At 51.6% G+C, this 27483-nt stretch overlaps 1 protein-coding gene across 1 annotated transcript in view; it reads right to left on the reverse strand.

The window, feature by feature from the left end:
* The window catches only part of Plb1 (phospholipase B1), a 99060-nt gene that overhangs the window by 13613 nt on the left and 57964 nt on the right, over positions 1-27483 (reverse strand). The window contains exons 34-48 of the mRNA XM_045149225.1: positions 26730-26795; positions 25830-25930; positions 24154-24235; positions 23453-23557; positions 22406-22501; positions 21828-21899; positions 15910-15975; positions 11505-11565; positions 10467-10525; positions 8753-8814; positions 8450-8493; positions 8130-8229; positions 2595-2646; positions 1687-1767; positions 38-103 (exon numbers count right to left, since the gene is read on the reverse strand). Of these exons, the coding sequence (XP_045005160.1) occupies positions 38-103; positions 1687-1767; positions 2595-2646; positions 8130-8229; positions 8450-8493; positions 8753-8814; positions 10467-10525; positions 11505-11565; positions 15910-15975; positions 21828-21899; positions 22406-22501; positions 23453-23557; positions 24154-24235; positions 25830-25930; positions 26730-26795 (1113 nt within the window). The remainder of the gene's footprint in view (positions 1-37; positions 104-1686; positions 1768-2594; positions 2647-8129; positions 8230-8449; positions 8494-8752; positions 8815-10466; positions 10526-11504; positions 11566-15909; positions 15976-21827; positions 21900-22405; positions 22502-23452; positions 23558-24153; positions 24236-25829; positions 25931-26729; positions 26796-27483) is intronic.

A 27483-nucleotide genomic window follows, 5' to 3' on the forward strand; every position in this document is an offset into this window, starting at 1 on the left:
AGGGATCAAGCAGGCTGCTGGCAGGACTTGTCCTCACCTCCGTGTAGAGGATGTGCAGGGCCTTCTGGATGTGCTGGATGTACTCCTCAGGCAAGCTGTCGGACTGGGAAAAGAAAAGGAGGCTCTCTCCAGCCCCTGCTTCCACTCTGGGAGGGCACAAGAGAGTCTCAGGGTCTTGGGCTAGATGGCAGAAGGACTTTGGTGGCCCCAGCAGGTTGGAAAATGGGACAACTCAAATCTTTGTTACCGCTTGACCCAGAATCTCTGTAAGAGAGCCTTCCTGGGCCCTAGGAACAACTCCCGCTGGCACTGTGTGGCATGACCTAAGATCCAAACACAGACGCTGACATACGTGGCCATGCGTGCCCCGCTCCTTCTCTAGTCCTTCTGTCACCTGGTCTCAGACACTTACAGGACCCTGGTGGTGACCACACAGCCTCTTTTCCTCTGGGCTTGGGCCCATGCTGCTCTCACTCTGGGAACTTTGCTTCCTGACACCTGTGCCCTGTGATTCAGTCTAAGGGGCCTCCTCTGACGCATCTCCTGCCCTGTACGCACCCTGGGGGAATGTGTGCAGGGCACGTGCTAGGTGTGCACTAACTGCTTGTTGACCGCCAGGACTTTGTATTCCAGCACGAGGAGGTCGCATTGGGATGAGGATGTGTGTCTTAGACAGTGTCAGGAGACTGACAGCAGAGGGCAGGTGATGCCTATGCTCACACCAAATGTGGAAGAACGTCTGTAGCAGGAGACGCCTGCCTGGGGAGCTGCACCGGACACTGGGCAGGAGGCAGGAGCTCAAACAGACCATTCTTTTTTCTTGTGACAAAGAGCTGTGGCTGAGTGAGGTGCTATGAGCTCAGTGCTGCACACGAGCCCTGATCAGGGAAGAGGCCCTGCCCACAGTTCCAGTGAGCCCTGAGGTCTAAAACCCAGCAGTACTGAAATACCCAGGGGTTGGGTTACTGTCTCTTGAGCCAGAGCAGTCAGGGCAAACTGAGGCAAGAGGCTTGGCAGGGCTGACCCCGTGTGGGAGGGTAGTCACACCAGGCGCTTGCCACCAGGAGTCATAAGTGCCCTCTCCCATGCTGATCACTGTGCCACCATCTCAGAGTCAAGACAGCTGCTTCTCCCAGGCCAACTAAAATACCAGATGTCCCCAGCTTAGAACAAGATGTATTCTAAAAGTTACAGTTTCCAACAGTTTGTAAAGTCTGGGCCTGTTTTCCCATAGACGCAGCAGGAATGGGGGTGAGTTCCCAAGCCATGTGGCGGGGGGTTGATAACTCATGGTGGCCCTGAAGGACAGCAGGACACTATCAGAGCTGATCCAACTCTTTTCAACCTCATAGAGATGATCAGACATGGGATGGAGACTCACTAGTCACCTAACGACACCAGAGTGCGCTCTGTGTGCCCCAGAGAGCCTACCTCCTAGTGTCTGGAGAATGGGTCCAATGAGACCTTCCTCCTGGCATTGGGAAGGCCAGGCCTCACGGGTTCTGCGTGAATTGGGAATGTGCGTGGACAGATTCAGGAGCCTGGGAGTTCAGGCAAGTGTGACTCCTATGTAGGAGGGGCATGAGGCAGGGCCAGGGCCAGGGCCCTGGGCCAGGAGGTCACAGGAGCTGGTGGGGGTCAGCTTCTTCACTCCCAGGTCTCCAGTGGGGCTGTGCAGGGGCCTACCGGATTCTCGCAGTAATGACACAAGTCGGCAGTCCCAATGAAGAGTGTGACCAGCTTCCAGTCCTCCTCCAGGTTGATCTTCTGTGGGGGCAGACCCTGAGTTTAGGCCTTGGGGACAAGTGCTGGTAATAGTAGCCTGGCCACCCTGTCAGCTCCTCTTTGTATCACCACAGAGAAGATCTGAGGTAGGGTCTCCAGTGCCTGGGATGAAGGCAGATCCCCAGGGAGTAATGTGTCTGTGTGGCAGGGTGGGGCGGAGGTCTTCTCACACGGAGGAGACAGGCTACTTTCCCTCCGAAACCCTCTCAAAGTGCCAGCCCACCAAGTGGAGTGGGGGCTCATACCTGCCTGAGCCCAGGACAGGCTCTATGGCATATTATACTTCCCAAAGGTGATCTAAGCCCTTCGGAGGAGCCTATGTCACCTGCACTTGGAAGGGTTCTTAGGGTCAATGAGAATCCAGCAGGGACAGCCAGATGGGGTGGGGCTTCCAGCTCGGCCACCTCCATCACAGGGGTCCTGCCAGGACTCCATTCCAGAGCATCAGCACAGAGGATTAAACACACACACGCACACACACACACAAAAGTACAAGCTTCCAAGGGGCTGGGGGAGGGAGAAGGAGGAGACAGGAGTGAACGGCCTATTTTTAGCACTTTGTGTTTATATAAGAAGGCACTCGGAAGCCAACACTTGGGTAAAGGGGCCAAGACCAAGCTCCTGGCCAACTCCTTTTCTACCTTGCCCTCCTGCAGCCAGCCCTGGGGCAGGGTGCCAGATGGAGCCCCTGTAGACTTTCTTAAGCTAAAGGCCAGCTGGTGTGGAGCACGTCCCCCTCCACCGCAACCCTTCCTAAACCTCCCCAGCCACAGAGATGAACACTTTTCAGGGGTGGCCCCTATACTCACAGGGCTGTCTTTAATCCGCTTTACCAGGTCGTGGGCCTGAGCTGGCATATCCCTAGGTGGAGGGAAGAGAGAATCATTACGGCTGCTCAGGAGCACAGGGGTCCAGCTGTGGATTTGGGGCTTGATGGAGACTCCTCAGAATGTGTTGATGGGCTCAGCAGAAACCTCAGCCTTATCCTAACCAGAGAGCTGCCAGGGACCCCAGAACCACATTGACCTGGACCCCAGGATCTCTGCTCAACAGCTCCTGTGGCGGGCCACGGCCTTGTTGACCTCGTATTGTGGGATCCGGTCAACATTCCCGCCCGGGCTTTGCCCTGGTATTGCATCAGGGGTTTTCATGGCAGGCTGGGTCTATTTGATTCTTACTTGGTTGCCTGTTTTAAAAATAACCTTTTGTATGTTTGAAAAAGTCACAACCCTAAATTAGGCTTTCTCCTTTCCAGTCAGGATGGCTCGTTTACCCTTTATGTCAGCCTCACTTGCTGCTCCTTTAATCTATTTATTTTTCTGTAGTTACTTGGATATTGATGCCATTTTTGCTCTCCTCACCTCCAACAATGCAGGATGGGGAAGAAAATATGGACAGAATTAGGACTCTCTTCATCCCCCAGATGTCTGCCACCAATAAAACAATGCTATTTGCTTCTGGATGCATGATACGTATGCTGATAGACAAGCCCTCAGCAATTAAAGGGCACTAAGTGTTGCTACCCCAAAATGTCAGTGGACTCCAAATAATCCTGCTGGCTGAAATAGATCAGATCCAAAGCAAAACCAAGAACATATTCTTTGATTCCATTTATATAAAATTCCAGACACTTCAGACTATCTCTGGTAACAGAAAGCGGGTTAGTGCTTGCCTAGATTGTGGGGAAGGGTCAGAGACAGGAAGGGAGGAGGGCAAGGTTACGAAGGACACAGGGAAACTTCGGAGAGTGCTGGGCGCTTTACCATTGAGTGTCACGATGTCACCACATGTGTGGTGTATTGGGGCCAATTCTCCCTCCGTATATCTGCTGCTTAAAAAAGATAGGTTCCCAGCTAGGAGTGGCAGCACACACCTGTAATTCTATCACTTGGGAGGTAGGGGCAGGAGGATCAGCAGTTCAAAGCCAGCCTCAGCAACATAGGGAGTTTGAGGCCAGCTTGGGCTACATAAGACCCTATTTCAAACAAAACAAAAACAAAGCGTATCTGAGAAAGGTAGATCAGCCAAGGGCCACAGCCAGTGAAATTGTCTGGGGAAGAGGCCATCCAGATAGAAGCTGAGACAGGAGAGTTACAGTCTTATGTGCAGACACGGCGAATGTGACACTGGCCAGCATATACTATATCGTCCCTGCCCCTTGCTTCTCACTAAGGAGAATTTGCGCATTTAGGAGTATACTGATGGGCATAGAAGCTCCAAAGAAAGTCTGTTATGGGGCTGGAGAGATGATTCAGTGATTAAGATTCTTTCCTGCAAAGCCCAAGGACCAGGGTTCAATTCCCAGTACCCACGCAAAGCCAGATACGCATGCTTCTGGAGTTTGTTTGCAGTGGGTGGAGTCCCTTGAGTGTTTATTCTCTCTCTCTGCCTCTTTCTCTCATTCACTAATAAGTAAAATAATAACAATGAATAATAATAATGATAATCATAAAAGAAAGTCTGTTCTGGGTAAAAGTGACCACAGAAGGGCCTATACTCTTTAATAGGTTCAAGAGAATTCATGGTGATAAGCCCCCAAGGGTAGTTGCAGAAGTCAGGAATATCTGCTTCCTCCCTCTTCCTACCATTCTCTTCCACGAGGCCCTGACCATTCTACAGCCTCACGAGCTTTCTCCCCGCTAGCTTGTTCACAGCTCCTCTGCCCCTGCGTACTCCAGGAGCCAGGCAGGCTCTGCTCAGGGCTCTACTAGACCCTGCTGGCTGACTTCCTGTAAGGGGGCAGCGGGGCTAAGCGAAGTGGCCGGTTTTCATCTGCTGCAGTGGCTCCCAGGCCTGGGCTGTGGGGCACAGGGAGATGTGTCCTTAGGATACCCAGCTCACATTTACAGGACTGTAACCACTCCATGACTAGGTATCAGATTATTTTAGTCTGAGAGGAGAGATTTGTGAAATTGCTGTTTTAGGTCTTTGCTCTGGATTTTACCTAGAACCAGATTAGGAATTCTACAGCGGCTAGTCAGGTAGAGCAAAGAATCTTAAAAGGGAATCAAGGGCTGGAGAGGTGGCTCAGAGGTTAAAGGCACTTGCTCATAAACCTGATGGCCTGGGTTCAATTCCCCAGTACCCATGTAAAGCCGGATACACAAAGCATCTGGAGTTTGTTTGCAGTGGCAGGAGGCTCTGGTGAGCGCATATTCTCTGTCTCCCTCTCTCTTGGTCAAATAAATAAAAACATTTTTAGGGCTGGAGAGATGGCTTAGCCATTAAGCGCTTGCCTGTGAAGCCTAAGGACTCTGGTTCGTGGCTCGATTCGATTCCCTAGGACCCATGTTAGCCAGATGCACAAGGGGCGCACATGTCTGGAGTTCGTTTGTAGTGGCTGGAGGCCCTGGCACACCCATTCTCTCTCCCTCTCTCTCTCTTTCTCTCTCTCTCTGTCATTCTCAAATAAATAAAAAAATGAGAAAAAATTTAAATGAGCTGGGCATGGTGGTGCACACCTTTAATCCCAGCACTCAGAAGGCAGAGGTAGGAAGATTGCCGTGAATTTGAGGCCACTCTGAGTCTACATAGTGAATTCCAGGTCAGCCTGGACTAGAGTGAGACTCTACCTTGGAAAACCAATATATATATATGTAATTTTTAAAACCCGTCTCCCCGCCTCCATGTCCTTCACTAGACTGTAAGCACTACATGAGGAGGAAGTTTACCTTTGATTCTTTGGTATGTCCTAGTAATGACCTAGGGCTCAGACCTTTGCAGGTGTTGAATGAAGGGAAGGCACATTAGCTGCTGAATAAAACTCTGAAACAAAATATCCTGGTAATAGCCAACTTGTGTGCATGTGTGTGTGCGCGCACGCACGCATGCGTGCGCACTCACGAGCACGCACGTGTACCATATCCTAACTTCTTCTTATCTCACTTCATCTTAACAACAACCCTGTGAGGCAGGTGCTATCTGTTAAATAAATCTGGAGAAATACGTGGACAGAATTCAATAGTGAGGAGCTGATTTGGATTTCAGGTAAAATATCCCGTTTTGTTAACGCTGGCCCCCTGCAGTGAGATCAGTGGGTCAGTGGTCAGTAGTGAGGCTCTCCTAGCACAGGAAATTCCTTACTTTTGTCACCTTTCCAAGGGAGGGCTCCAACTAGTGACAAGGCCTGGCTACGGCTGCATACGACCAGGTTGGTAGTGTTAGGGGCTAAGAGGAGGCACAGGCTAGACTGTAGGGTCATAAATCAGGACTTGGGTTAGTTCTGCCCAGGCTGCCTGTCTTTTCCTCTCTGCTTTACCTGGGGTGAGGATGCACCACAGGGGAGGAGTAGCATGTTGTCCATGACCTAACACCACCATTAGAGCAGAGCTGCTGAACACGCCAAGGTCATGCAGCTAGCACGTCTCTGAGCTGCGATTTGGATGCAGGTGGTCTGATCTCAGGAGTCTGGTGCTCTAACATAGTAGTCTTCTCTCCTTAGGTGAACTCACTTTGTTTTTAGTGTACGTGTGCAGCATGTGTGCACATGTATATGTGTGAAGATGGGTGTCCACTGCATGTGGGAGCACAGGTGTGTGGGGGTCAGAGGTTGAGAGTCTTTCCCAGTTGCTCTTTATTTTTTATTGTATTTTATTTTTTGGCTTTTCTAGGTAGGATCTCTCTCTAGCCCAGGCTGACCTGGAATTCACTGTGGAGTCTCAGGGTGGCCTCGAACTCACTGTGATCCTCCTACCTCTGCCTCCCGAGTGCTGGGATTAAAGGCATACGCTGCCACACCTGGCTACCCTTTATTTTTTGAGACAGGGTTTTTCACTGAACCTGGAGCTCACTGATTTTGGCAAGATTAGCTATATAGCAAGTCCTAGAGATCCTACCTCCTCCATTCTGGTGCTGGGTTTATAGGCACACACTGCTGCCCACAGCTTTTATGTGGACGTTGGAGATCTGAACTCAGGTCCTGGTACTTGTGTGGTAATCGCTTGACTGCCTGAGCCACCCCCCCCCCAGGCCTCTAGGAAAATGTACTCTCATCCATAGTAATAAACGTCTGAGTAGAGATAGAGGAAACTGACAGTATAATTTTCCAACCTTACTTAAGCCAGTGCCTTGCTTACTCTAGTTTCTCCTAATCCTGGACCTGAGCCATATCTACAGGTACCAGCTAACCTCTTCTGCCTCTGACTCTACCCTGGTAGATGCCAAGAAGGCAGAAAAGAGAGGGCGAGAGGGCTGGAAAGATGGCTCCATGGCTAAAGGCACTGCTTCCAAAGCCAACGGCCTAGGTTTGATTCCCTAGCGCCCACACAAAGCAAGATGCACAAAGTGCTGCAAGCATCTGGAGTTCACTTGCGGAGGCAAGTGGCCCTGGGGCGCCCATTTTCTATCTCTCCTCTTGCAAATAAATAGGAACCTTTCAAGCGAGGTAAAGGAAAGGGGAAGGGGCTCAGTTGTCCCCAGAGCAGGGCCCGACTGGAGCTGGATAGGAACAACGCACAGCGTCACAGCATTGGAAGTGGGAGGGATGGGCCCACAAAGCCCAAGTTTTGCAGACAAATCCTTCCTGCTAAGACACTGAGGGCCTGTCAACACTTCCTGTGGTTCAGAGACACAGCAGAGCCTGGGGCCCAGGTTAGGCTTCTGAAAGCAACATTCCCTGTAAGCAGAGTAGAGTGAGTCAAACCTCTGTTGTCTCCCTGGTGACGTGAATGCAATAATCCTTCTACAAAGCAAATACCCAGCACGCGCTTCGTGTAGAAAATCAATGAACCCAGACAGGCATTTCAGCTTTAATGATCTGGGCTGTTGTCAACAACAGAGACCCAGTAAAAACAAAGCACCACCATGCTATTTGGGGGTTCTGACATCTAACTCCCCAGTGCCAAAACACAGCTTTTTCAAAGACTCAAGGATCTGAGAGGAGGTGGAGAAGAGAGAGGAAGGAGAGAAGGGCATAGAGTTTTGCGTGGTGCTGAGGGCCACCCTGCAGGTGTGACGGAGCTGGAGCTGTCAGCGGGGGGTGTGGAGGGGCATGCTTGTGCTTGGACCAGGACAGACAGGTTTCCCCTGCTGGTCTGGAGAGGCTGTCACCACTCAGTGGTCAGAGCTTCATGCAGCCCTGCTCTGATGGCTTCCTGGGTGACGCTTGGCTGCTTAGGAAGCATTCTAAGCTTCAGCGTTCTCATCACCCAGCGCCCTTGTCCAAAGGTGTGGGGATTGTAGGATACAAGCTATGTGGAGGGTTTGGCATAGGTCCCATGTGCATGAGTGTGCCATGCAGGACCATTATGACTTATCTGGGGTCTAGCTGGCTCCTCCTGCCTGTTCCTGGATCGCACCTTGGTCTCTCAGCCTGGTCCCCGTCCCTCTGGAGCCTTGCTACTCACCGAGCTCTGGCCCCTTCCACTGCCACATTTAATCCCGCTGTCTTCTCCCCAGTACCAATGGAGAATCCAAGGATAGAAGGGTTGAACTTCTTCAGAATATCTTTAGAAGAGGCAGAAAACTTAGGTAAGAGGGGCACAAGTGTCTGGGAGCAGAGGTGCAGGCTTGAGGCTCAGGTGTGCAGCATGAGGATATTAGTATGGGTGGGGGGTGACTTCCTTCCTTGCAGATGGAGTTTTTCTGCTCTCTAGGCAGAATGCCCTGGCCTCAGAGAGGGTCACAATGGCCACAGTGGCAGGGCTCCTTGATGCTGGCTACTTACTGGGCAGCGTAGTGTGGGTCTCCAACACCCCATCTCCTCCGATGCTGGGGAAGAGAAAGCATTTTTGTCAAGGTCACACTGATCTGCTGTTCTTAGGGCTCTCATATGTAGGAGTCAGAACCAAAGATTCCGCTCCTGGGGTCTCATTCCCACTTCCCTCAGAGCTGACACAAGCATCAAGGAATCTCCTTGAGTCTCAGAGCTGGGCCATGGCGACTCTACCCAGAGGAGTGGAGGGGAACCTGCTCCTCAACCCCACTGAGGGAGCGCTGTCTAGAGACAGTGAGCCAAGACCGCCCTCACCTCCAGGAGAGCCCCCTCCATGGCGTGTGCGTGGAATTGCCTGGTCGAGCTCCTGTGGCTGTCTGTGAAAAGCAGAGAGGAGGTTGTTGGGCCAGGACACAGGCAGAGAGGATGCCAAGGCACAGGCCCCTCTGGCCCTGGTAGAGCGGCTGCGACCCAGGTTGGTCTACTCTAGAGAAGGTGCCGAATCCCCTCCATAACCATGCAGGCTCTGAGTTGTCAGTTCTCCCCCTGACTTCCTGGCAGCCGTGGACCAGGCCCTGGAGGCTCTTCCTTCCTATCCTCCCTTGCATGTGTCCCCTACCCTCTCCATTTGTTACATTCCCGGTCGAGACTCATCTGCCCACTGCAGGCAACACTCTGTCCTGCCTGACTCAAGGACTTCAGTCACCAGGGCTGCCACTGCTCTGTGAGCACATCTTTCCTCCAAGGGTCTAAAGCCAAACTCTGCCCCAGTGTGGACATCATAATCTGTCCACTTTTTTCCCCTCATATCCAGTTTCTCCTTCTTCTTTCCTAGGTACAATTTCCTTCTCTTAAGGCATTCTTTATCTGTTTTTTTTAAAAATTTATTTATTTATTTATTTATTTATTTGAGAGCGACAGACACAGAGAGAAAGACAGATGGAGGGAGAGAGAGAGAATGGGCGCGCCAGGGCTTCCAGCCTCTGCAAATGAACTCCAGATGCATGCGCCCCCTTGTGCATCTGGCTAATGTGAGACCTGGGGAACCGAGCCTCGAACCGGGGTCCTTAGGCTTCACAGGCAAGCGCTTAACCGCTAAGCCATCTCTCCAGCCCTGCTTTTTGTTTTTTAAAAAAGAAATTCCTTTAGAAATTTATCAAAGTAACACATGCTTACCATAACCAGGATACAAAGGGTCAAAACAATTATGACATTAGAGTGAGCACCTTAAGAATTATGCCCGGGCTGGGCATGGTGGCTCTTGGGAGGCTAAGGCAGAAGGATTGCCACAAGTTTGAGGCCAGCCCTGTCTACATGTAAGACCTCACCCAACAAAATAAAAACACAAACGAATCCTGCCTCTGATGGACTCTCTACCCTCTCCTTGCCCTGCACCTGCAACACACCCACCAGGGCAAGGTCGTGGGCAGCAGCATGGCACGCACTCTTCTGTTGCTTTCCCACGCTCGTGCCACAGTTAAGACACCCTCACACACATGTGGGGCAGCTGTGTCTCCTCAGGAACGAGCACTGTGCTCTCCAATCCAGACACTACGATCACGCATCTCTTCCTGCGTTAGCTTCTGCTGCCCCGCCAGAGGACTCTGCCTCATTTTTCCTTCCTCTCAGAGTTGCTGTGAGGTGTGGGACACGCAGCAGTAGCAGCTGGACAGCTGCTTAATGCAGTTCCTGCAGTGCAGTTCTGCTGAGCCAGAGCTGGTTTCTCTCTGCCACTCAGGAGCATGCCCTCGAATGGGGAGGGGGAGGTTGGCAGTACATGGCGGCAGACCTATTGGGTGTGGGTTGGTGGAGGTGAGTCCAGCTGGCTTTGGTCATGTGCACCACACCCAGATGACATGCTAGGGAACCATAGGAGATGGAGGCAGACCTAATGAGCAGGGCTTGGGAAGATGGAGGATCAGGGTGTGTACTTTGTGTCTGCAAAGGGACTCCTGCTGACTACTGAGCAGAGGGACAGCTGACTCTGCCCAGGGCCAGCGCCAGCAGGGGCCTGCAGCTTAGTACTCACAGTCAGAGAGTCGCCCAGGGCCGCCACCACCTTGATGTCTGCTGGCCGGAGCTCATGGACTAGGTGAGACAGGCAAGAGGAGACATGGTCAGGGAGCTGACTTTTAAAGTATGAATTAGCCAGGGCTCAGCCCTTAATTCAGAACAACTGAGGCACTGGAGGTGATGGGCTTGATGGCTATCATCCATCTTGAAAAGAGCCCAGTGCCCTCCAGGTAGTCCAGTAAAGTTCCAGACGTGGGTTGTGAGGTGGAGGCAGCCAGTGCCCCAGCCATGACCACGCCACTTTCACTGGGCAGGGAGGTCTGAGGAGTTGCAGTGGGACTTAAGGCGGTCGAGACTTGTGGCTGGTGGAGAAGCCCAGGTTCCTCCACATGGGGGTCTAGTCGGGTCCAGTTCAGCATCTCTGGACTCCCGGCATCCACGTCTGCTTTGCATGGGAATTAGCAAGACCTGTTCAAAACCCCAGGGTCTCCCATCCAATCCAACGCTTTTTAAAATTTAAATTTTATTTTTAATATCTATCTATCTATCTATCTATCTATCTATCTATCTATCTATCTATCTATCTATCTGAGAAAGAATGGATGCACCAGGGCCTCTAGCCATTGCAAACAGCCCCATACACATGTGCCATCTTGTGCATCTGGCTTACATGGGTTCTGGGGAATTGAATCTGAGTCCTTTGGCTTCATAGGCAAATGCCTTAACTGTTAAGCCATCTCTCCAGCCCCTTTATTTTTATTTTTGAGAGAGAGAGAGAGAGAGAGAGAGAGAGAGAGAGAGAGAGGAATGAGAATTGGCACACCAGGGCCTCAGCCACTGCAATTGAACTTCAGACACTTACACCGTCTAGTGGGCATGTGTAACCTTGCACTTGCCTCACCTTTGTGAGTCTGGTTTATGTGGGATCTGGAGAGTTGAACATGGGTCCTTAGGCTTCGCAAGCAAGCGCCCCCAACTGCTAAGCCATCTCTCCAGCCCCAATCTGAGGCTTTTAAGGCCAATTGTTCAAGAGTGTGGTGATGTTTTCACTTACCTGAGGTGGGAATGCTATCAGAAGGATTCCGCTCCATGCACAGGAGGTCACTGCCCCAGTTCTAAAGCAAAAGGAAGAAAGACACAGGGGCCATCACTGTGCAGGGAGTGTCAACTTGAGAAAAACCTTCTAAGGAATTGCTGGTGTAAGTGTACCCTTAGAGGGGGTCATGGGAGGGCAGAAATGGCTAATTGTAGACAGGCTAAAAGGGAACTTAGAGGAGAGAGAGAGAGGCTTCTGCTCACCCCCAGGGTGTGCGCCACACACAGCCACACATAGCCTGTCCCTTCCTGACCATCTACGTTTGAGTGGTGCCAGCAGCTTCCCCAAACAGGAGAAAAAATGAATTCTTACTAGAGACGCCTCCAGAAGGAACACGGGATCTGAGCCACATCACGAGATGGTAGGTGTGCTTGGATGTTGTTAATATTAAGTCAGTTGACATTAGTTATAACAGTAGGGTTTAAACAATCATTAGTTAAACTATTTTTAGAATGCCAGGCGTGATGGCACACACCTTTAATACCAGCACTCAGGAGGCAGAGGTAGGAAAATCGCCATGAGTTCGAGGCCCAGCCTGAGACTACATAGTGAATTTTGGGTCAGCCTGAGCTAGAGTGACACCCTACCTTGAAAAATAAATTACAGGAAGCACGTAAGTTACCAATTGCAGAGCTTTTGGTTTTTGCACTTATTTTCTGTAGATCTATGTAGATCCCCATAGATCTCTCTGCATGCTTAACTTTAGAGCCATCCATTCTGCCTGTGCATGAATGAATGCCGCAGCCATGGAGACATCTGGTCCTCTGTCTTGCCTCGAGTACAGAGTGCATTTTCCTGGTGTTGGAGGAGGCATTGGGTGGGAAGCAGAAAGCAGAGGAAAGACTAGTCCCAGAGAGGTAGTAGAGAAGTCAACCCAAGCTTGGGGCTGGAGAGGTGGCTCCGAGGTTAAAGGCACTTGCTTGCAAAACCTAATGACTTGGGTTCAACTTGCCAGCACTCACATTAAGCCAGGTGCACATCATAGCACACGTGTCTGGAGTTGTTTGCAGCTGCAAGAGGCCCTGGCATGCCTATTCTCTCTGTCTCTGTCTACTTGTGAGTAAATAAAAATAATTTGTTAAAGAAGCCATCTTCTTCCTAAAATCCCAGAGGCCTGCACACTGAGTGTGTAGCGGGGCTCCCCAGCAGGTTACTGACTCTGAGCTGTGACTTCCAGAGCCTTTGAAAGATCATCTCATCTGTTTACTCAGATGGTGGTGAAGTCAGGCTGTTAAAACATCTCTACCATGAGAGGGTGAAGACGAACTGTGCTCTCATCTTATAGGGAAGAAAAAAGTTTACTTTTGAGCCCCAAATAAGTGACCATAGCTCAGGAACACAGATTTAGGTTGCCCCAGTTAGCGTGTTCTGAGGTGAGGATGGTTTGTGAAGTTGTTCTGGTCACAGAACATAAGGCAGCCACGCACTAAGGCACTGTTCAAATGCACTCGTGGGAACATCGGGTTGGTAGGTTCTAGCAAACTGGGAAATTGCTGCTATCTGAGCACACTTCATATTTTAGTTGGTGGAAGCTACTGGTCTGTGAATGTATTTTTGGTTTATTTTTTTATTTTTTATTTTATTTTTTTTTAATTTTTATTTATTTATTTATTTGAGAGCAACAGACACAGAGAGAAGGACAGAGAGAGGGAGAGAGAGAATGGGCGTGCCAGGGCTTCCAGCCTCTGCAAACGAACTCCAGACGCGTGCGCCCCCTTGTGCATCTGGCTAACGTGGGACCTGGGGAACCGAGCCTCGAACCGGGGTCCTTAGGCTTCACAGGCAAGCGCTTAACCGCTAAGCCATCTCTCCAGCCCTATTTTTTTTATTTTTTTTTAATTTATTTGAGAGCGACAGACAGAGAAAGAGGGAGAGAGAGAGAGAGAGAGAGAGAGAGAGAGAGAGAGAGAGAGAGAGAGAGAATGGGCACACCAGGGCTTCCAGCCACTGCAGACGAATTCCAGATGCATGTGCCCCCTTGTGCATCTGGCTAACGTAGGTCCTGGGGAATCGAGCCTCGAACCGGGGTCCTTAGGCTTCACAGGCAAACTCTTAACCGCTAAGCCATCTCTCCAGCCCTGTGAATGTATTTTTGAAACGTTTGACCTGATAGTCACAAGGATGTTCTATTGGGCAGAGAGTTGGGCAACAAATGGCTATAATGGCACTAAAGGTGCCCAGGAGAATTTGGCTCTGGTGATTCTTCAGTCTTCTCCAGTCACAAGTCAATCAGCACTGTAGAATCTTTAAAATTTTTTCTTTTTTTATTTTTTTGAGGTACGGTCTTACTTTATCCCACTTAACACAATTAATTTACTTGCATGTGTGTGTGTGTGTTGGGGGAGGGCATGCTAAAGTCTCCTGCCATTACAAATGACCACCCGCCCACCCATCTTTATGTGAGTGGCTGGGAAACTGAACCTATGCTGGCAGGTTTCTCATTCAAGGGCCTTTAACCGTTGAGCCACCTCCCCAGACACTTGCCTTATAGAATCTAAACACAGGGGTGGTTTGGACAGTGGGCAGGAGGTGTGTAGAGGAGAGCTTGACAGAGCTGTCTCTTAAAAGATTTGCTTAATTTGGTAGAATTTAATGTATTCCTATGGTTTACTCAATGGATCACAATGATGAATTTCTCCTGTGTAGAATTGTTACCGAAGTCAAGAACAGGCTTATGTGCAGATGACAAAGACTGGGAAAATGCAACTAAGAAAAGTTATACAACTGTCAGAGCCTTGGCAGTCTTTCTGATAGGGGGGACACTGAGACAAGCAAGTGTGTGTGAGTCAATAGATACAGACTGGAACCTGAGCTCGCTCATCACTCACAAGGGCAGGGCCCCTATTGTTATCAAAACCAGCTCTTCACCATACCCCAGGGATCGTGTTATTTGTAGATTTTGACTCAGTAGTTCTTGGGCTAGTGCCCAGAATTTTGCATTTGTAACAAGCTCTCAAGTAGAGTCAATGTCCCCCCCCCCCCCCGGCCCCTGCACACACACTTGTCTCTATCTGGAACCCAACCCTCCTTCTCAGGGGCTCAGGCTTTGTGTGATGTGACCCTGAGCACTGCCTTGGCCTCGCTGCCCCGCTCTGCCACAGCCACTCCGACCGTCTCCCTCTTCCCAAAACACCGCCAGCCCACAGCCCAGCCCGGCCTCCGTGCTGCCTTGTCCTTCTTCTGGGACTCTGCCTCTGGCTCTCAAAGCAGCCAGCATCTTTTCACCTTGGATGTCTCTGTTCAAATCTTCCCTTATCAGACAGGCTCTGCCTCGAGTTGGCACCATCAGAATTAGCCACCTTTCCCCTGGCTCTGTCCCTCTCTCCTTCATCGCCCTCCTCTGAGAAGCTCCTGACATGACCGTTTCAGCTAGGTGCTGGATGCCTTGCTCAGTAGGTGGTCATCTTCACAGAAGCTGGGTCTCAGGCTGGCGAGATGGCTCAGCCATAGAGGTGCTTGCTGGCAAAGCCTAAGGACCAGAGTTGGATTCCCCAGTACCCACTTAAAGCCAGACGCATAAAGTGGCACAAGCATCTGGAGTTCATTTGTAGTGACTAGAGGCCCTGGCGTGCCCATTCTCTCTCTCCTTCCCTCTCCCTATGTGCTTCTTTCTCTCTCTGTCTGTCTCTCAACCAACCAACCAACCAAAGAAATAACTGGGTCTTATTTGTCTGGTCTACTCCTCTGACTCCTTGAATAGTGCATGGCACATAGTAGATGCTCAAAAAATGGCTTTGGCCCTGTTTGGCCCACACCAGCTCCTGCATGAAGCCAAGGCTGTGAAATGGAAACTGGTGGTTGAGTGCCTGTCCTGGTGGCCACAGATCCACCTGCTCCAAGCCTGTCCGGCGAGGGTTGGGGTTGTCACGGGCCTGGCAAGTCATCTTGGAGAATCAGACCCTAAAGCCACAGGGGCTCTGAGCACTTAGAGCTGGAACGAATGACTTCAATCAGACAAGGCCTGGGCAGGGCGATTAGTGTGGATATGCGTCAGTTTCCCGTCAAGTTCCACCCCGGGCACTGAGATTCCCTTCTACTCAGTCTCCACCTTTGGAAAGCCGGTGGCACTTCATACCTGCTGCCTCCCCGTCACCCCGTCGCCAGGCCAGGACTGCAAAAGGTCAAAGCACACCAAGCCAGGGCACTTTCCCCGCTCGGCTGTAGGTGGCAGGTAGGCGGCCCGAGAACATGCCAGGACTGTCCTGGGGCCTCCAGTTCCGGATCCTTTTTTGTGTACCCCAGTTTCCAGCATGTAAGAAGGGTACATTTGGCTTAAGCTAAGAATATAACCTGTGTCACACCCCAAGCCCCTGGCAGGCGGGCATGGCTTGTGTCTGAGAGGCAGACAGGAGTCAGATGTTACCTCAATAGTTGGCTTGGTGGGGTATGAATAGTTACTGTTCCGGAAAGTTCTCAGGAAGGGCTCATCCTAAGAAGGAAAAGAAATCACATGGAGAGGTTAGCTGACAGCATGATGGTTGGTTAAAAACTCATGACCCTGCCCTCCTTTGTATTTAGCAAGGTTGTTCTGCATCTAAGCAGAAAGAGCTGTAGAAACACAAGTCCCTTCATTCCCCACTGGGTTTCACAAGTCCTCGTAGGCAGGGGATGCCTGGTGGAAGATGAAGAGGGTTCTACATATGCCCCAGTGTGGGCTCCATCTTTCACGCCTGCTCTAGCAATCACAACCCCCCAAATCCCTACTTTCTTCATAATTTCCCTGGCAAAGGACTCACATTTCAGACCTTTCCCAAGAGGTGTTCTTTTCAATACATTCATTTTTAAAAAATTTTTTTCTTTATTTATTTGAGTGCGACAGACAGAGAAAGAGGCAGAGAGAGAGAGAGAGAGAGAGAGAGAGAGAGAATGGTCATGCCAGGGTCTCTAGCCACTGCAAATGAACTCCAGATGCATGCACCACCTTGTGCATCTGGCTTATGTGGGTCCTGGGGAATCAAGCCTTGAACCAGGGTCCTTAGGCTTCACAGGCAAGCGCTTAACTGCTAAGCTATCTCTCCAGCCCACATTAATTATTAATTATTACAGTTTTTCAAGTTCTTTCTGTCTCCCATACACGGTGTGTTTTATCCCCTTTAAGCTGGCTTCCTACATTTTCTGTTCTCTTCTATTCTTTCTTGAGAAACCTGTTCCTCACTCTCTCCTTAACTATCTATTTCACAATCAGTTCTCACACAAGCCCAGTCAAGACGCCCAGGGCAGCCGGTCACAGGTGATGGGCTGAGCAAAGAAGGAAGGAGGACCGAGGCCAGGGAGACACAGGGCAAGCAGGCTAACAAGGCAGGGCAGAATGAGCAATGTGAGACCGAGCTAGACAGAGCTGCACTGGGAGAAGCAAGCGGCCCCGGGGGCTAGGGACACTCACAGAGCGTGAGCAGGCCAAGGTCGGAAGAACGGAAATAAAATGGGGATGAAAAGGGAAAAGCCAAAGGCTGAAAAAGATGGTCTTAGAGATCAGTCCCAGGTGTTGAAAACTGATGCTCTGAGTCAGCCCCACTAGGAGATATTTTCATTTATTTTAGCTCAAAGAGGGATAGGAGGAATAGGGGAGGGAGGAAGAGAAGGGCAAGGAGTAGACGTGAGAGGAGGAAGGGGGAGGGGGAGAAGGGCATGTTTTCTTCAGTTTTGGCCCCGACCACTTCCTCTTGACTCATACCTGACCCTGGCACTGCACACAGCTGACTCTGTAATCCCCAACTGTCTGCATTTTACAGACAGGGAACAACAGAGGCCCAGAGTAGAGAGGGAACCTGTTCCAGGTTAGAGAGAAAAGCTGTGCAGAGCTTGTCCCGCTCTGACCTGCCAGGCTTTGGGGCTAGTCCTGTTCCTCATGTTGGTACCAGGTCAACAAAAGACCCTGTTGGTCAGACAGAGGTCATTTTGGGCAATAAAGTCTGCATGCAGAGGGCTTGTTTGGAGAATGAAGTGTGCATGCGAAAAGCTCTCATTCCCTACCCCTAGCAGAGTGTGTGTATACACACACACACACACACACACACACACACACACACTCAGGGCCAAGGGCAGGAAGCATGCCGTTGACCATGGGCACTAGAGGACACGCTTTCATGCCCTGGATGGTGTGCACCAATGCAAGGCGGAAGAGGGCTTACAATGGCATGTAGTGTGAGTAGTTAGGCAGGCTCAACCAGTGTCCCTCAACCATCACCCCAGAGGAGGGCAGCCTGGATGCGTTCTGTAGAGGGCTGGTCCACAGCTGCAGAGCAGCTCTGTGCCCACAGCAGTGCCTTAGGGCCCAGGGTGTGAGGAAGGCATGCGAGCTTCCCCTAGGCAGGCGGGAGACGCGTAGGAGATACTTCCAGGCCGCGAAGCACCAAGGCTCATAGGCTCAGGAGACTGGTATTTGCCGAGGGACTGTTATAAGACTGGAGACACACTATTCCTCGAGACAAGACGAGACGTGGGGATGTGCTAACTGAGAGTCTACGTCCATGGAGAAGTCCCAGCTGGAGTGGCCAGCTCAGGGAGGGGCAGAGGTCAAGACACCCTTGCTGCCCTGCTGGGAGTCAAACTGCCATCAACCTGATTGTGGCTTCATGGGCCATGGGAGGGAGGCAGTGCTGAAGGGATCAGAGGGCAAGGAGACGCTGGACTGTGTGGAAAGCAAGGAACCATGAGAACATACCCAGGGTCGTAGCAGGCACGTGAGCAGGCTGCCTTGCGCCTGCGTCTAATTAGATGGTGGACACAAGTCAGAATGGTTTGAAGGCCTAGAGTAGTCCCGACTTCATAGAAGACAGATCCCATGGAGTATGCTTGGCTCTTGAGGTCAAGGCCAGGAGTCTGACCAGGTAGAATGGAAGCTGACTAGTTTTGCTGTGTTAAGACAGTGGGTTGTCTGGGAGGCAGAGCCCAGATGAACACCTCTTGTGAATGAGCGACTGAATCCGTGACTGGGGGACCAGGTCGCCCACATCCTGCTGCATGGGCAGGAAGTTCCCCTTGGCTGCACTACCTCAACCCAGATGGAGTGGGCAGTTACGAGCTTAAAAGGGGCCATGTTCCTATGTGAGGCATGTCTGCAAGCAATGGTTGTCGAGGATAAGGGGTTGGGAGATAGCTCAGCTGGTAAAGTGTTGCCTTGTCAGCATGAGGTTCTTGTTTTAAATCTTATTTATGAGCTAGAGAGAATGAGAGAGAACTGGCGCACCAGGGCCTCAGCCACTGAAATCAAACTCCAGACGCTTGTACCACCTAGTGGGCATGTGCGACCTTGTGCTTGCCTCACCTTTGTGAGTCTGGCTAATGTGGGATCTGGAGAGTAGAACATGGGTCCTTAGGTTTTGCAGGCAAGTGCCTTAACCAGTAAGCCATCTCTCCAGCTCATGGTTACTACTTTGATCCCTAGCACCCATGTAAAAATGCTGTGCATGGTGGTGTACATTGTAATCCCAGGACTGGGAAGGTGGAGACAGGATTCCTGGGGCTCAGTGGCCACCTAGCATAGCCTAGTTGGTGAGCTCAGGCCAGTGAGAAACTCTCTCTCGAAGGAGGTGGGTGGCATTGTAGGCCAGTCTAATAAATACCCATGTCAATACATATAAATCTCCTATCAGTTCTATCGCTTTAGGGAACCCTGACCAATTTAGTATGGAAATTTCCACAGAGGCAGAGCTGCCTTGGGAGGCCATGTTTACAAGGAGCTGGCCACTGTGTGAGGACGGGCAACACAACAGCTCTCTAGGGTCTGTCCTGCCGGGATCCCGAGGCTGTCCAACTCTCCTGCTTTATGATGGGAAGAGGTCATTCTGCTTCCAAGGCAGCGAGAGTGGAGGTACTGGGGGCTGTGGAATGAGAAGCACCCTGAAAAAGTCCCTCTAGATAAGGTGCTCATGTCCCTAGAACACAGAAAAGCACAAACGTTCCCACAGAAATGGGGATTCCTAAGGAGCAGAGAGTTTGGGAGGGCAGGGATTCGTTCCTGTTTACCTCGCTCGGCGTATGCCTGTTCTGAATGGTGATGGTGGGGTCAAGACTGGGTCAGAAGATTCAGGAGCTCTGAGCACGGACAGGACGGCAAGCCGCTCTTCAAAACGGGAGAGCTACTGAACAACAGCAGTGCAGGGGCCCTGACAGATGCCAAATGCCTGCTTTTCCTCACGATAAAAGACAGGATGACTTATCCTGTGGCCCTAAATCCTCCACAGTGGACACCAGTGTAGGAGCCCACTGAGGAGGTTCCTCAGAGGACTGGAGACAGCGACTGAAGGGATATGAGATTATGACCTATGCAAAATACACGCAAATATATAAGTTGAAAAAAAGAAGGGATTCTGTGGAGAGAGGGGCTTGGGAGGGGGGAAAAGGGAAGGTGGTGGGAGGTGAATATAATCATGGTATACTGTTAATGTTTATGAAAATTGCCAGTAAAAATAAATAAAAAGATAGAATGAAATCCATGACACTTTCTGTCTCTGGATCCTTGGCCATACATTCAATCACCTTGTGGGTTTAAGGGTAGGAAATGCAGGGCTAGTGTTTGGGAAAGAAGTGAAGACAGAGTGAGAGGCCGGGGAACGCAGTGCAACAAAATTTAAATGAGGAATTCTGGGAACGGATAAATGTTAGCGCAAGAGGAGAGGAGGGAGGGAGGGAGGGACACAGAGAGAGACTGAGGTATGAACATTGCAGAAGGGTGCCATTTCTAGAGGTTAGAAAGAAAAGAATGGCATTAGAGGTGAGAAGCCATTAAGAGGTGAGAAGAGCAGCAGAGAAATCAAGGTGCGTAGGTCTTCACAAACCCAGGAAGGAATCTGTTCCTCCCACAAGGAGGTAGTTGACCTTGACAAGTGAGGTCAGGAAGGATAAAAGCTGAAAAATGACAGTGACCATCTTCCAGATGGCTCCGGCCTGGGCCTAGGAAAGGAGCAGGCTGGGAGCCAATTAAGGCAGGGAGAAAAGAGTCCACAGAGCCAGTCCAGTGTTTGCTGTAAAATAATTCCTGCAGCCTGAAAACACAACCTAAAGCCAAAAAGTGCCGTTAAGTCACCACCCTACGAGGCGCTATAGAACCCGGCTAGTGAGTGGGGGCTGGGAGTGGCATGGGAGGGGCTGAGGACCCCTCGGTGCTCACCTCCACTTGCCAACCCTCCCCGAGGCTGCCTGTTGCTTCTGTGTTTAGACGCAGCTAGGCTGAGACTGCCTGGACCTCTCAGCTCGCTCGCAGAGACCGGGGGACTTTTGCATGGCTCGGAGGCACGTGGCCGGGAGCAGATGGCTCCTGAGACACAGTGCAGTGATTCTGGGCTGCCCAACAGATGGACCCTTTCCGAATGGGATCCAGGGTTGCTTAGCAACTGCTTCTCCTAGGCTGGACTTCTACTATCTCTAAGAGGCTGGATTTCTGTCCTCAGTTAAAGAGTGGTTCTGCCGGGCTCTGTCCAGAAAGGTGAATTGAACCCACTGCAGCTTGGGATGCCGGGCAGCCCATTCCTCATTGGGTGTTCGCTGCCTGGTCTGGCACAGTGAGTGGAAGAGGTTGCCTCGAAGCCTGCAGTGAAGGGGCTCTCAGGGACCCAAGAAACAGGGCTTTGACTTTCTCAAGAGCCCCAGCAGACACATGAGGGAGCTGTCGGCCTAGGCAGTGCGTGGGGGGGGGGGGGAGGTTGGTGCATCCAGGCTTTTGAAAACCCAGCCTCCCAGACTGGCTCAGGCCCTCTGCTTTTATGGCCACAGAGTGCTCTCCAGCCTTGGCCTTATTTGGTTAAAAAGCCATAAGACAAGACCAGAAACAGGAGTTGAAGGCAATGGGAACATGAACCTGCCCTCACCCCAGGCCTGAAGTGGAGTTTAACAGCCACTACATATTCCTCCTTAAAAGGTGCCCCAAGCTGCTTCTTCCACCAACCCAGCCAGTCCCCTTTGCCCTCCGCAGAGCCTGGGCCCCTCCCTTTGCAGCTCGGCTGTGACCCTGTGTGCAAAACTCCCCAGTCTGGGCTCGGTGCTCTCTGACCACTTCTAAACTGCTGGCTCCTCATTAGACCCTCCCCCCTCCCCCCGCCCACAGCCAGGTATTGCCATCTGCCCCAAACACCCCTGAAACCTTCTCGCCCTTTTGGTTTCTGCTCTGGGTTGTTCCAACTGCTTTGCCCTCCCGCAAGGAAGCAGCCATGACGGTTCTCTGCGATGATCCCTTCCCCCTCTCCTAAGTCTCAGGGGTGAGATAGGCCAGAGAAGCTGGGCTGGGGACTGAAGGACGGGCCCGAGTTTTTGGAGAGGGCCCAAGTGGCTCTCCTTTATTACCTGGGTAGGACAGGGCATGGTTATGGTCGCGGCCAGGTCCAAAGTGTCCGTCTTCCTTCCCAGTGGTTCAAGCTGGTCAGGGAAGAGGAAGGGAGATACGGTTTGCTGGAAAGTGGCCATTCCCTGCCAGGGTCCTGAGGGGGAAGCTCAGAATTCCTTGTGGGGACCTGGCTTCAACTCCAAGCTCGGCCAGGTGACAGCAGTGGGACTCAGGGCACGTCACCTAGCATCTCTGGGCTTCAGCTCTTTGAGAACTCATGACACTTTTCTTCTGGGGTTATGGAGGGGGTAATAAGAAATTACATCGTTTGGACTGCCTCGCTAGGTTCTGGTGCATGGAAAAAATGGGATAAACAAGGGGGCTGTGCCAGGTTTTGAGGCACAGACCATCTCAGCATAGTTCCCAGCACTGGAGACAGAGGGCAGTGAGCCTAGTTGGCAGACCTCAGGGGTCCCCAATGTGCCATGCTGTAGACGTCAACTGATGTGCTCTTGTTACCCCTCTGGGTCTGCCCCAACCAGTAAAGGGCTGGCTCTTGGCTGCAGACTAGACCCCCAGGCATGCTCCCGTATCTTACCATATTGCGCCAAAGGGCTCTAGAGAGCTGGGAGTGGAATTTCTGACTTGGGTGGATACAGTCTGGGGCAAAGAAGGACGTATCTGGACGCCCATCCTGAAAGAGATGAATAGACTGCCTCAAACTCCTGTTGACTGGGAAGGAGCCATAAGCCACTTGTTTCACTTTGGGGACCCGTCATACAATAACCTGCCCCCTTGGGAACACCCCACAGCATAGGCGATACAGGGCCTAGTCACTGTGTGAGAGAGGTGCAGACTATCCCATAGATGAAGAGTTTTGTGTGACCCCAAATCTTCACCTTCTTTGCGGGCCCCTAGTTCTCCATGTTTAACTAGAAGTGCCGCATTCACTTTGCAGCGCATTTGCACCGTGCTCAGCTCATGCCACAGACTAGACGACAAGGGAGGGATGAGTTTAGAATTCCAGAGGGAGTCTTGATTGAGGGGGAAGGGGAGCCACTTCTTCCCAGCCCTTGACAATCTCAGCAGAGAAGAGAGAGCCAGGTTAGACTTCCCTTCGGTTAGGCGAGGCCTTGCTTGCTCCACCGCAGATCTCTTCTGTGCTGAGTGGACACGCCCTAAAAGGAGCATGGCCGGGGCACAGGGACATGACCAACACTTCGGTAAGTGCAGGGCCACGCATGTGGCCAAAAGCTAATAACACGGAGTTGGATGCCATTGATTCTTGTCTGCCTGTCTCTTATTTCCTATCTGATTTTAGGAGGCATGCTTACTGTCTACACGCCTGCCATATGGAAACGACATACCCTCCCTCAAAGGCAGCTGTGGCAACCTCTTCTATGAACAGCATGGTGCCTGGCATAGAGTGCGCACTCAGTACAATGGAGGGAGGCTGTTCTTGGGAGCTATGGGAACGTCCCACGTCAGGCTGTCCCGGGAACGTGGCTGGGTGTTCAAGAACACCGCACCTGGTGGACACCCTGGAAGCTTCTGCGTTTTACCCACGTGCTTGGGACGCACACACGCCTCTGCCTTGACTGGCCCCCGAGGGCACGCCTGGCAGGCTGCCCTCCCGTGAGCGTACCTTCAGGATGGGAAGCTGGACGTTGAGGAAGAAGGGCTGGAGCACCACCGAGAAGTCTTCCTGGGTGTCGTAGCGGCCCGACTCCACCAGCTGCAGCAAGCTGCTCTGGGGAGGGACAGACACACGGGAGGGTAAGGACAGGGCAGAAAGCATCCTGGTCCCTGCCACCCTGGACAGGACGCCTGACTCGGCCTTTCCCCAGAGTGTGATGGTGACTCTCGCTGCACAGAATTGGGAAACGGGCTGGGTTGTATTTTAGTTTTGGTTTTGGTTCTAAGTAGCCTGCACTTTCCGATGGGCTGGGAAGGAAGTCTCACAAAGAAGAGTCAGGGCTCCTGGCCTGCAACCCCCCTTCTTTTGGCCTGCCTGCAGAGGGCAGAGGTCTGGTGTGGGCGGCTAGGCCTCCAGGGTGGTCTCATGGGGTACCTGGGATTACTGGCCCACCCTGGGAATTCAACCTCCAAGGGCGGCTCAGCCAAGAGAATGCGATCACCTAAGCCCCCATGGGGCATTTCCAACCAGGTTATCTGAGACAGTGCAGCCAGGTCAGGCAGTGGAGGGTGCCCAGAATGGCCATGCCTTCCTGCTCAAGCCCTGGACAGCTCTCTCCCCCTCCATACCTCCCCGGCCTGCTGACGGGGTTGGGCTATGGTAGAGTTCAGTGCGGGAAGAAGACACAGAATGGCACGCTTCTGTCTCACCTGGTAGGCTCGGGTGAAGGCTTCCAGCCTGGCCAGCTCGGGGGAGTTGTCCCTCGGGGTCAGAACACAGTTGCACAGGGCACTATACAAAGAGGAGGAGGCTTGAGGACCTGGAGCCACAGCTCCGTTCAGGGGCTGCTTCTGCTTTCTGGTGTGAGGTAGGGTATAGTGTTCACCCAAGCCCCAGCCCGGATGCTCAAGGCGCCTGCCCTGGGTTCTGGGAGAAAGCTGGGGTTTGTGTGAGTCCACATTAACAAGTGCTAGTCCTGGACTGCGGCAGCCAGGCCTGCAACAGCGTAGGCTGGGCAAATCAGCTCGGGCAGGGATAAGCCCATTTTAAATTGAGAAATAAAGCAGCTATGCGTTGTGTGGTATCAGAGCAGAATCGCTGGGGTTTCCAATGCTATCACCCTTAGACATCTACTTCAGAGCCACGCTGTCTCTTGTTTTGTGTTTATTTTTATTTATTTATTTGAGAATGACAGAGAGAGAGAAAGAGAGAGAGAGAGAGAATGGGCACACCAGGGCCTCCAGCCACTGCAAACGAACTCTAGACGCGTGCACCTCCTTGTGCATTCGGCTAACGTGGGTACTGGGGAATCAAGCCTCGAACCGGGGTCCTTAGGCTTCACAGGCAAGCTCTTAACCACTAAGCCATCTCTCCAGCCCTGTGTTTCTCTCTTTTGTTTTTGGTTTTTCGAGGTAGGGTCTCACTCTAGCCCAGGCTGACCTGGAATTTCACTATGTAGTCTCAGGGTGGCTACGAACTCTTGGCAATTCTCCTACCTCTACCTCCTGAGTGCTGGCAGTGTCTCTTGTTTTACTGTGAGTTATATTACATTCCTGGACACTTAACATTCAAAGTAAAATTACAGAGGATACTTGACCCATGATGGGCTACATCCCAACACATCAATGATTAGTTGAAAATATTGTAAGTTTTTGCTAAACCCATCCCACTAAACGTTGCGTGCACTGGAGAGTGTCAGTGGTTACTCCTGTGATGGTGGGGGTCATGGGTCACTGGAGCTCTCAGCACCACTGGTGAGCGTGGGACTCACATCTCAGCAGCCCAGAAAAATAACCAGGTCTAAATTCCAGGCACACTTTCTACTGAATTTTTACCACCGTCAAGCTGAAAACCCTACATTAGGGGTTGTCTGTATTTGTAAGGCCTTCAGATCGGTGCCGGCGGGTGTGCAGGAAGTGACCCGTGACAGGCAGAAGGCACAGATATTGTGACATAGACCCATGTGTCTGCCACCCAGCTTAAGCAGCAAAACAGTCCCAGTGCCAAGGTCCCCTGTGCTTCTCTCAGTTCTCTTCTTCCCCACAAGGCAGCCGGCTTGCGTTTCTTCCCTTGCCCTCTGCCGTAGTTTCACATCCATAGACCTCTCTGTGTTGCCCCCCTCACAATTTGGGCTTCTCCTTCACCCAAATGCCAGCATCTGTGGCTCCTATGTCACAGACACAGAAGTTCCTGCCTGGCCACTGACCCTCAGGATTGGGTAAGGGGGCAGGGTCAAGACTGACCCCCTAGCAAAGGAAGATTCCAGCATAGGTCACTGTTTACAGACATAGGCAGACTGAGTCAGAGGCCCTGTGGAGTCACCGTGGCCTTGGGACAGACCAGGGGTGGGGATATCTCCAGTATGGGGTAATCAGTCTCTGCCCACCTGGCATCCTGCACCGGGCACTTGTCTGGGTTCTTCAGAAACACCTGCCGCACGACACTGGGGTTCATGAAGTCCACCAGGTTGACCAGGGCTCTGGGCACCTAAAGGCGAGACTACCGGTGAGATGGGTTCCGAGCCTTTGGCTTGGGGTCTTGTAGGTCTCCAGCTCGTCTATCCCTTGAGCTTTAGAGACGAGTCTACATAAGGCCTACAAGCAGCCCTGAGGGGCACTGCCAGACCTGCCTGAAACCACTGCCTGGAGGGGGGGTTCCACCAAGACTGTGACATGCATGGCACCTCTGGAGTGGTACAATAAATGCTAAGAGTTCAACTCTGCTCAGCCATTATTTAGTGAGCCCAAAATTAGTGAGATAGGTGACCTATTTGCCAGGCCTCTGGCCCCTGACCAGTTCCCACCAGCGTGACTGGATCTACCTCTGCCGAGTGGGCATGAAGACTCAGCCAGTCATCGGAGCATCCAGAGGTCAGAAGAATGCTTCCTTCCTCCCCGTCACTGTCATGGGATAGTGATGGAGTGCTTGTGTCTGTGTGTGTGTGTGGGGGGGGATGCAAGGCTGGGTGCAGAGCCAAACAGGAGCTCACTCTAGGCATGCCCTGTGGCTCAGAATGCAGTGTCCCACCTGAGTACCACTCAGGCAGCTGCCTCCCCCCCCCCCCCAGGAATGTTCTGGATGGTGGTAAGAGAATACAGTGCTGTCTTTTCTTCACATCTGAGATCTTCAGGGCTGATTCCAAATGGAATAAAGCTGGCTTGGGAATAGAACTCAACCTCTAGACAGGGGCAAATCCCTGGCTCTCTCCATGATGGGATGGGGGATGTCTGCCTTTCTTTTCCTGTCTGACCTGCACCCCAACCAGCTTTTGGAGGCCTCTACCCACCTCTCTGTGTAGGGTGTCCAAGGCATTGCGAAGATGTTCAAAAAAGTTGGCTGCAGAATACAGATTCTGGAAAGAGAAGGGGAGGGAGGAGTTTCTGGTTCTGGAGAAGACAAGGGGCAGCTGTGGGCTTGGGACTTGTTCTTCCTCTCTGGCCCCCAGCTGTGATTCGCTCAGCATGACAGGATCTGGACTGAACAGCTGAGTATTCGCTGTTGTCAAAGGCTGGTCAGATAGAAGACAGAGCCTTTCACCAGACCTTGGGTTCATGAGCAGAAAATGGAAATCCCTCTTCCTAATGATGGGGGTCTCTAGTCTCCTTCAAAAGTTTTAAGAGAGGACTAGAGAACTGGTTTAGCGGTTAACACGCTTGCCCATGAAGACTGGGGACCCATGCTCAATTCCCCAGTAGCCACATGAGCCAGATGCACAAGGTGACACGTGTGTCTCAAGTTTGTAATGGCTAGAGGCCCTGGTGCGCCCATTCTCTCTCCCTCTCTCTCTCTCTCAAATAAATAAAATATTTTTAAAAATTTTTAAAAAGTTGTAAGAGAGAAAAGAAGCTATACATATACTATACATGAGCCACCTGCCACCTCACCACCTGGGCCATGCAGATGGTGCCAGGAACCTGAGGATCCTGGGTAAGAACTGTGTTTGCATGTGAGTTACATATGCATATGTGTGCACATGTGAGTGGTGTGCACACACATGCATGAGCTGTACATGTATGTGTGTTCATGGGTTGTGCATGTAT

The sequence above is a fragment of the Jaculus jaculus genome, chromosome 5, assembly GCF_020740685.1.
Source record: "Jaculus jaculus isolate mJacJac1 chromosome 5, mJacJac1.mat.Y.cur, whole genome shotgun sequence".
Classification (NCBI taxonomy): Eukaryota; Metazoa; Chordata; class Mammalia; order Rodentia; family Dipodidae; genus Jaculus; species Jaculus jaculus.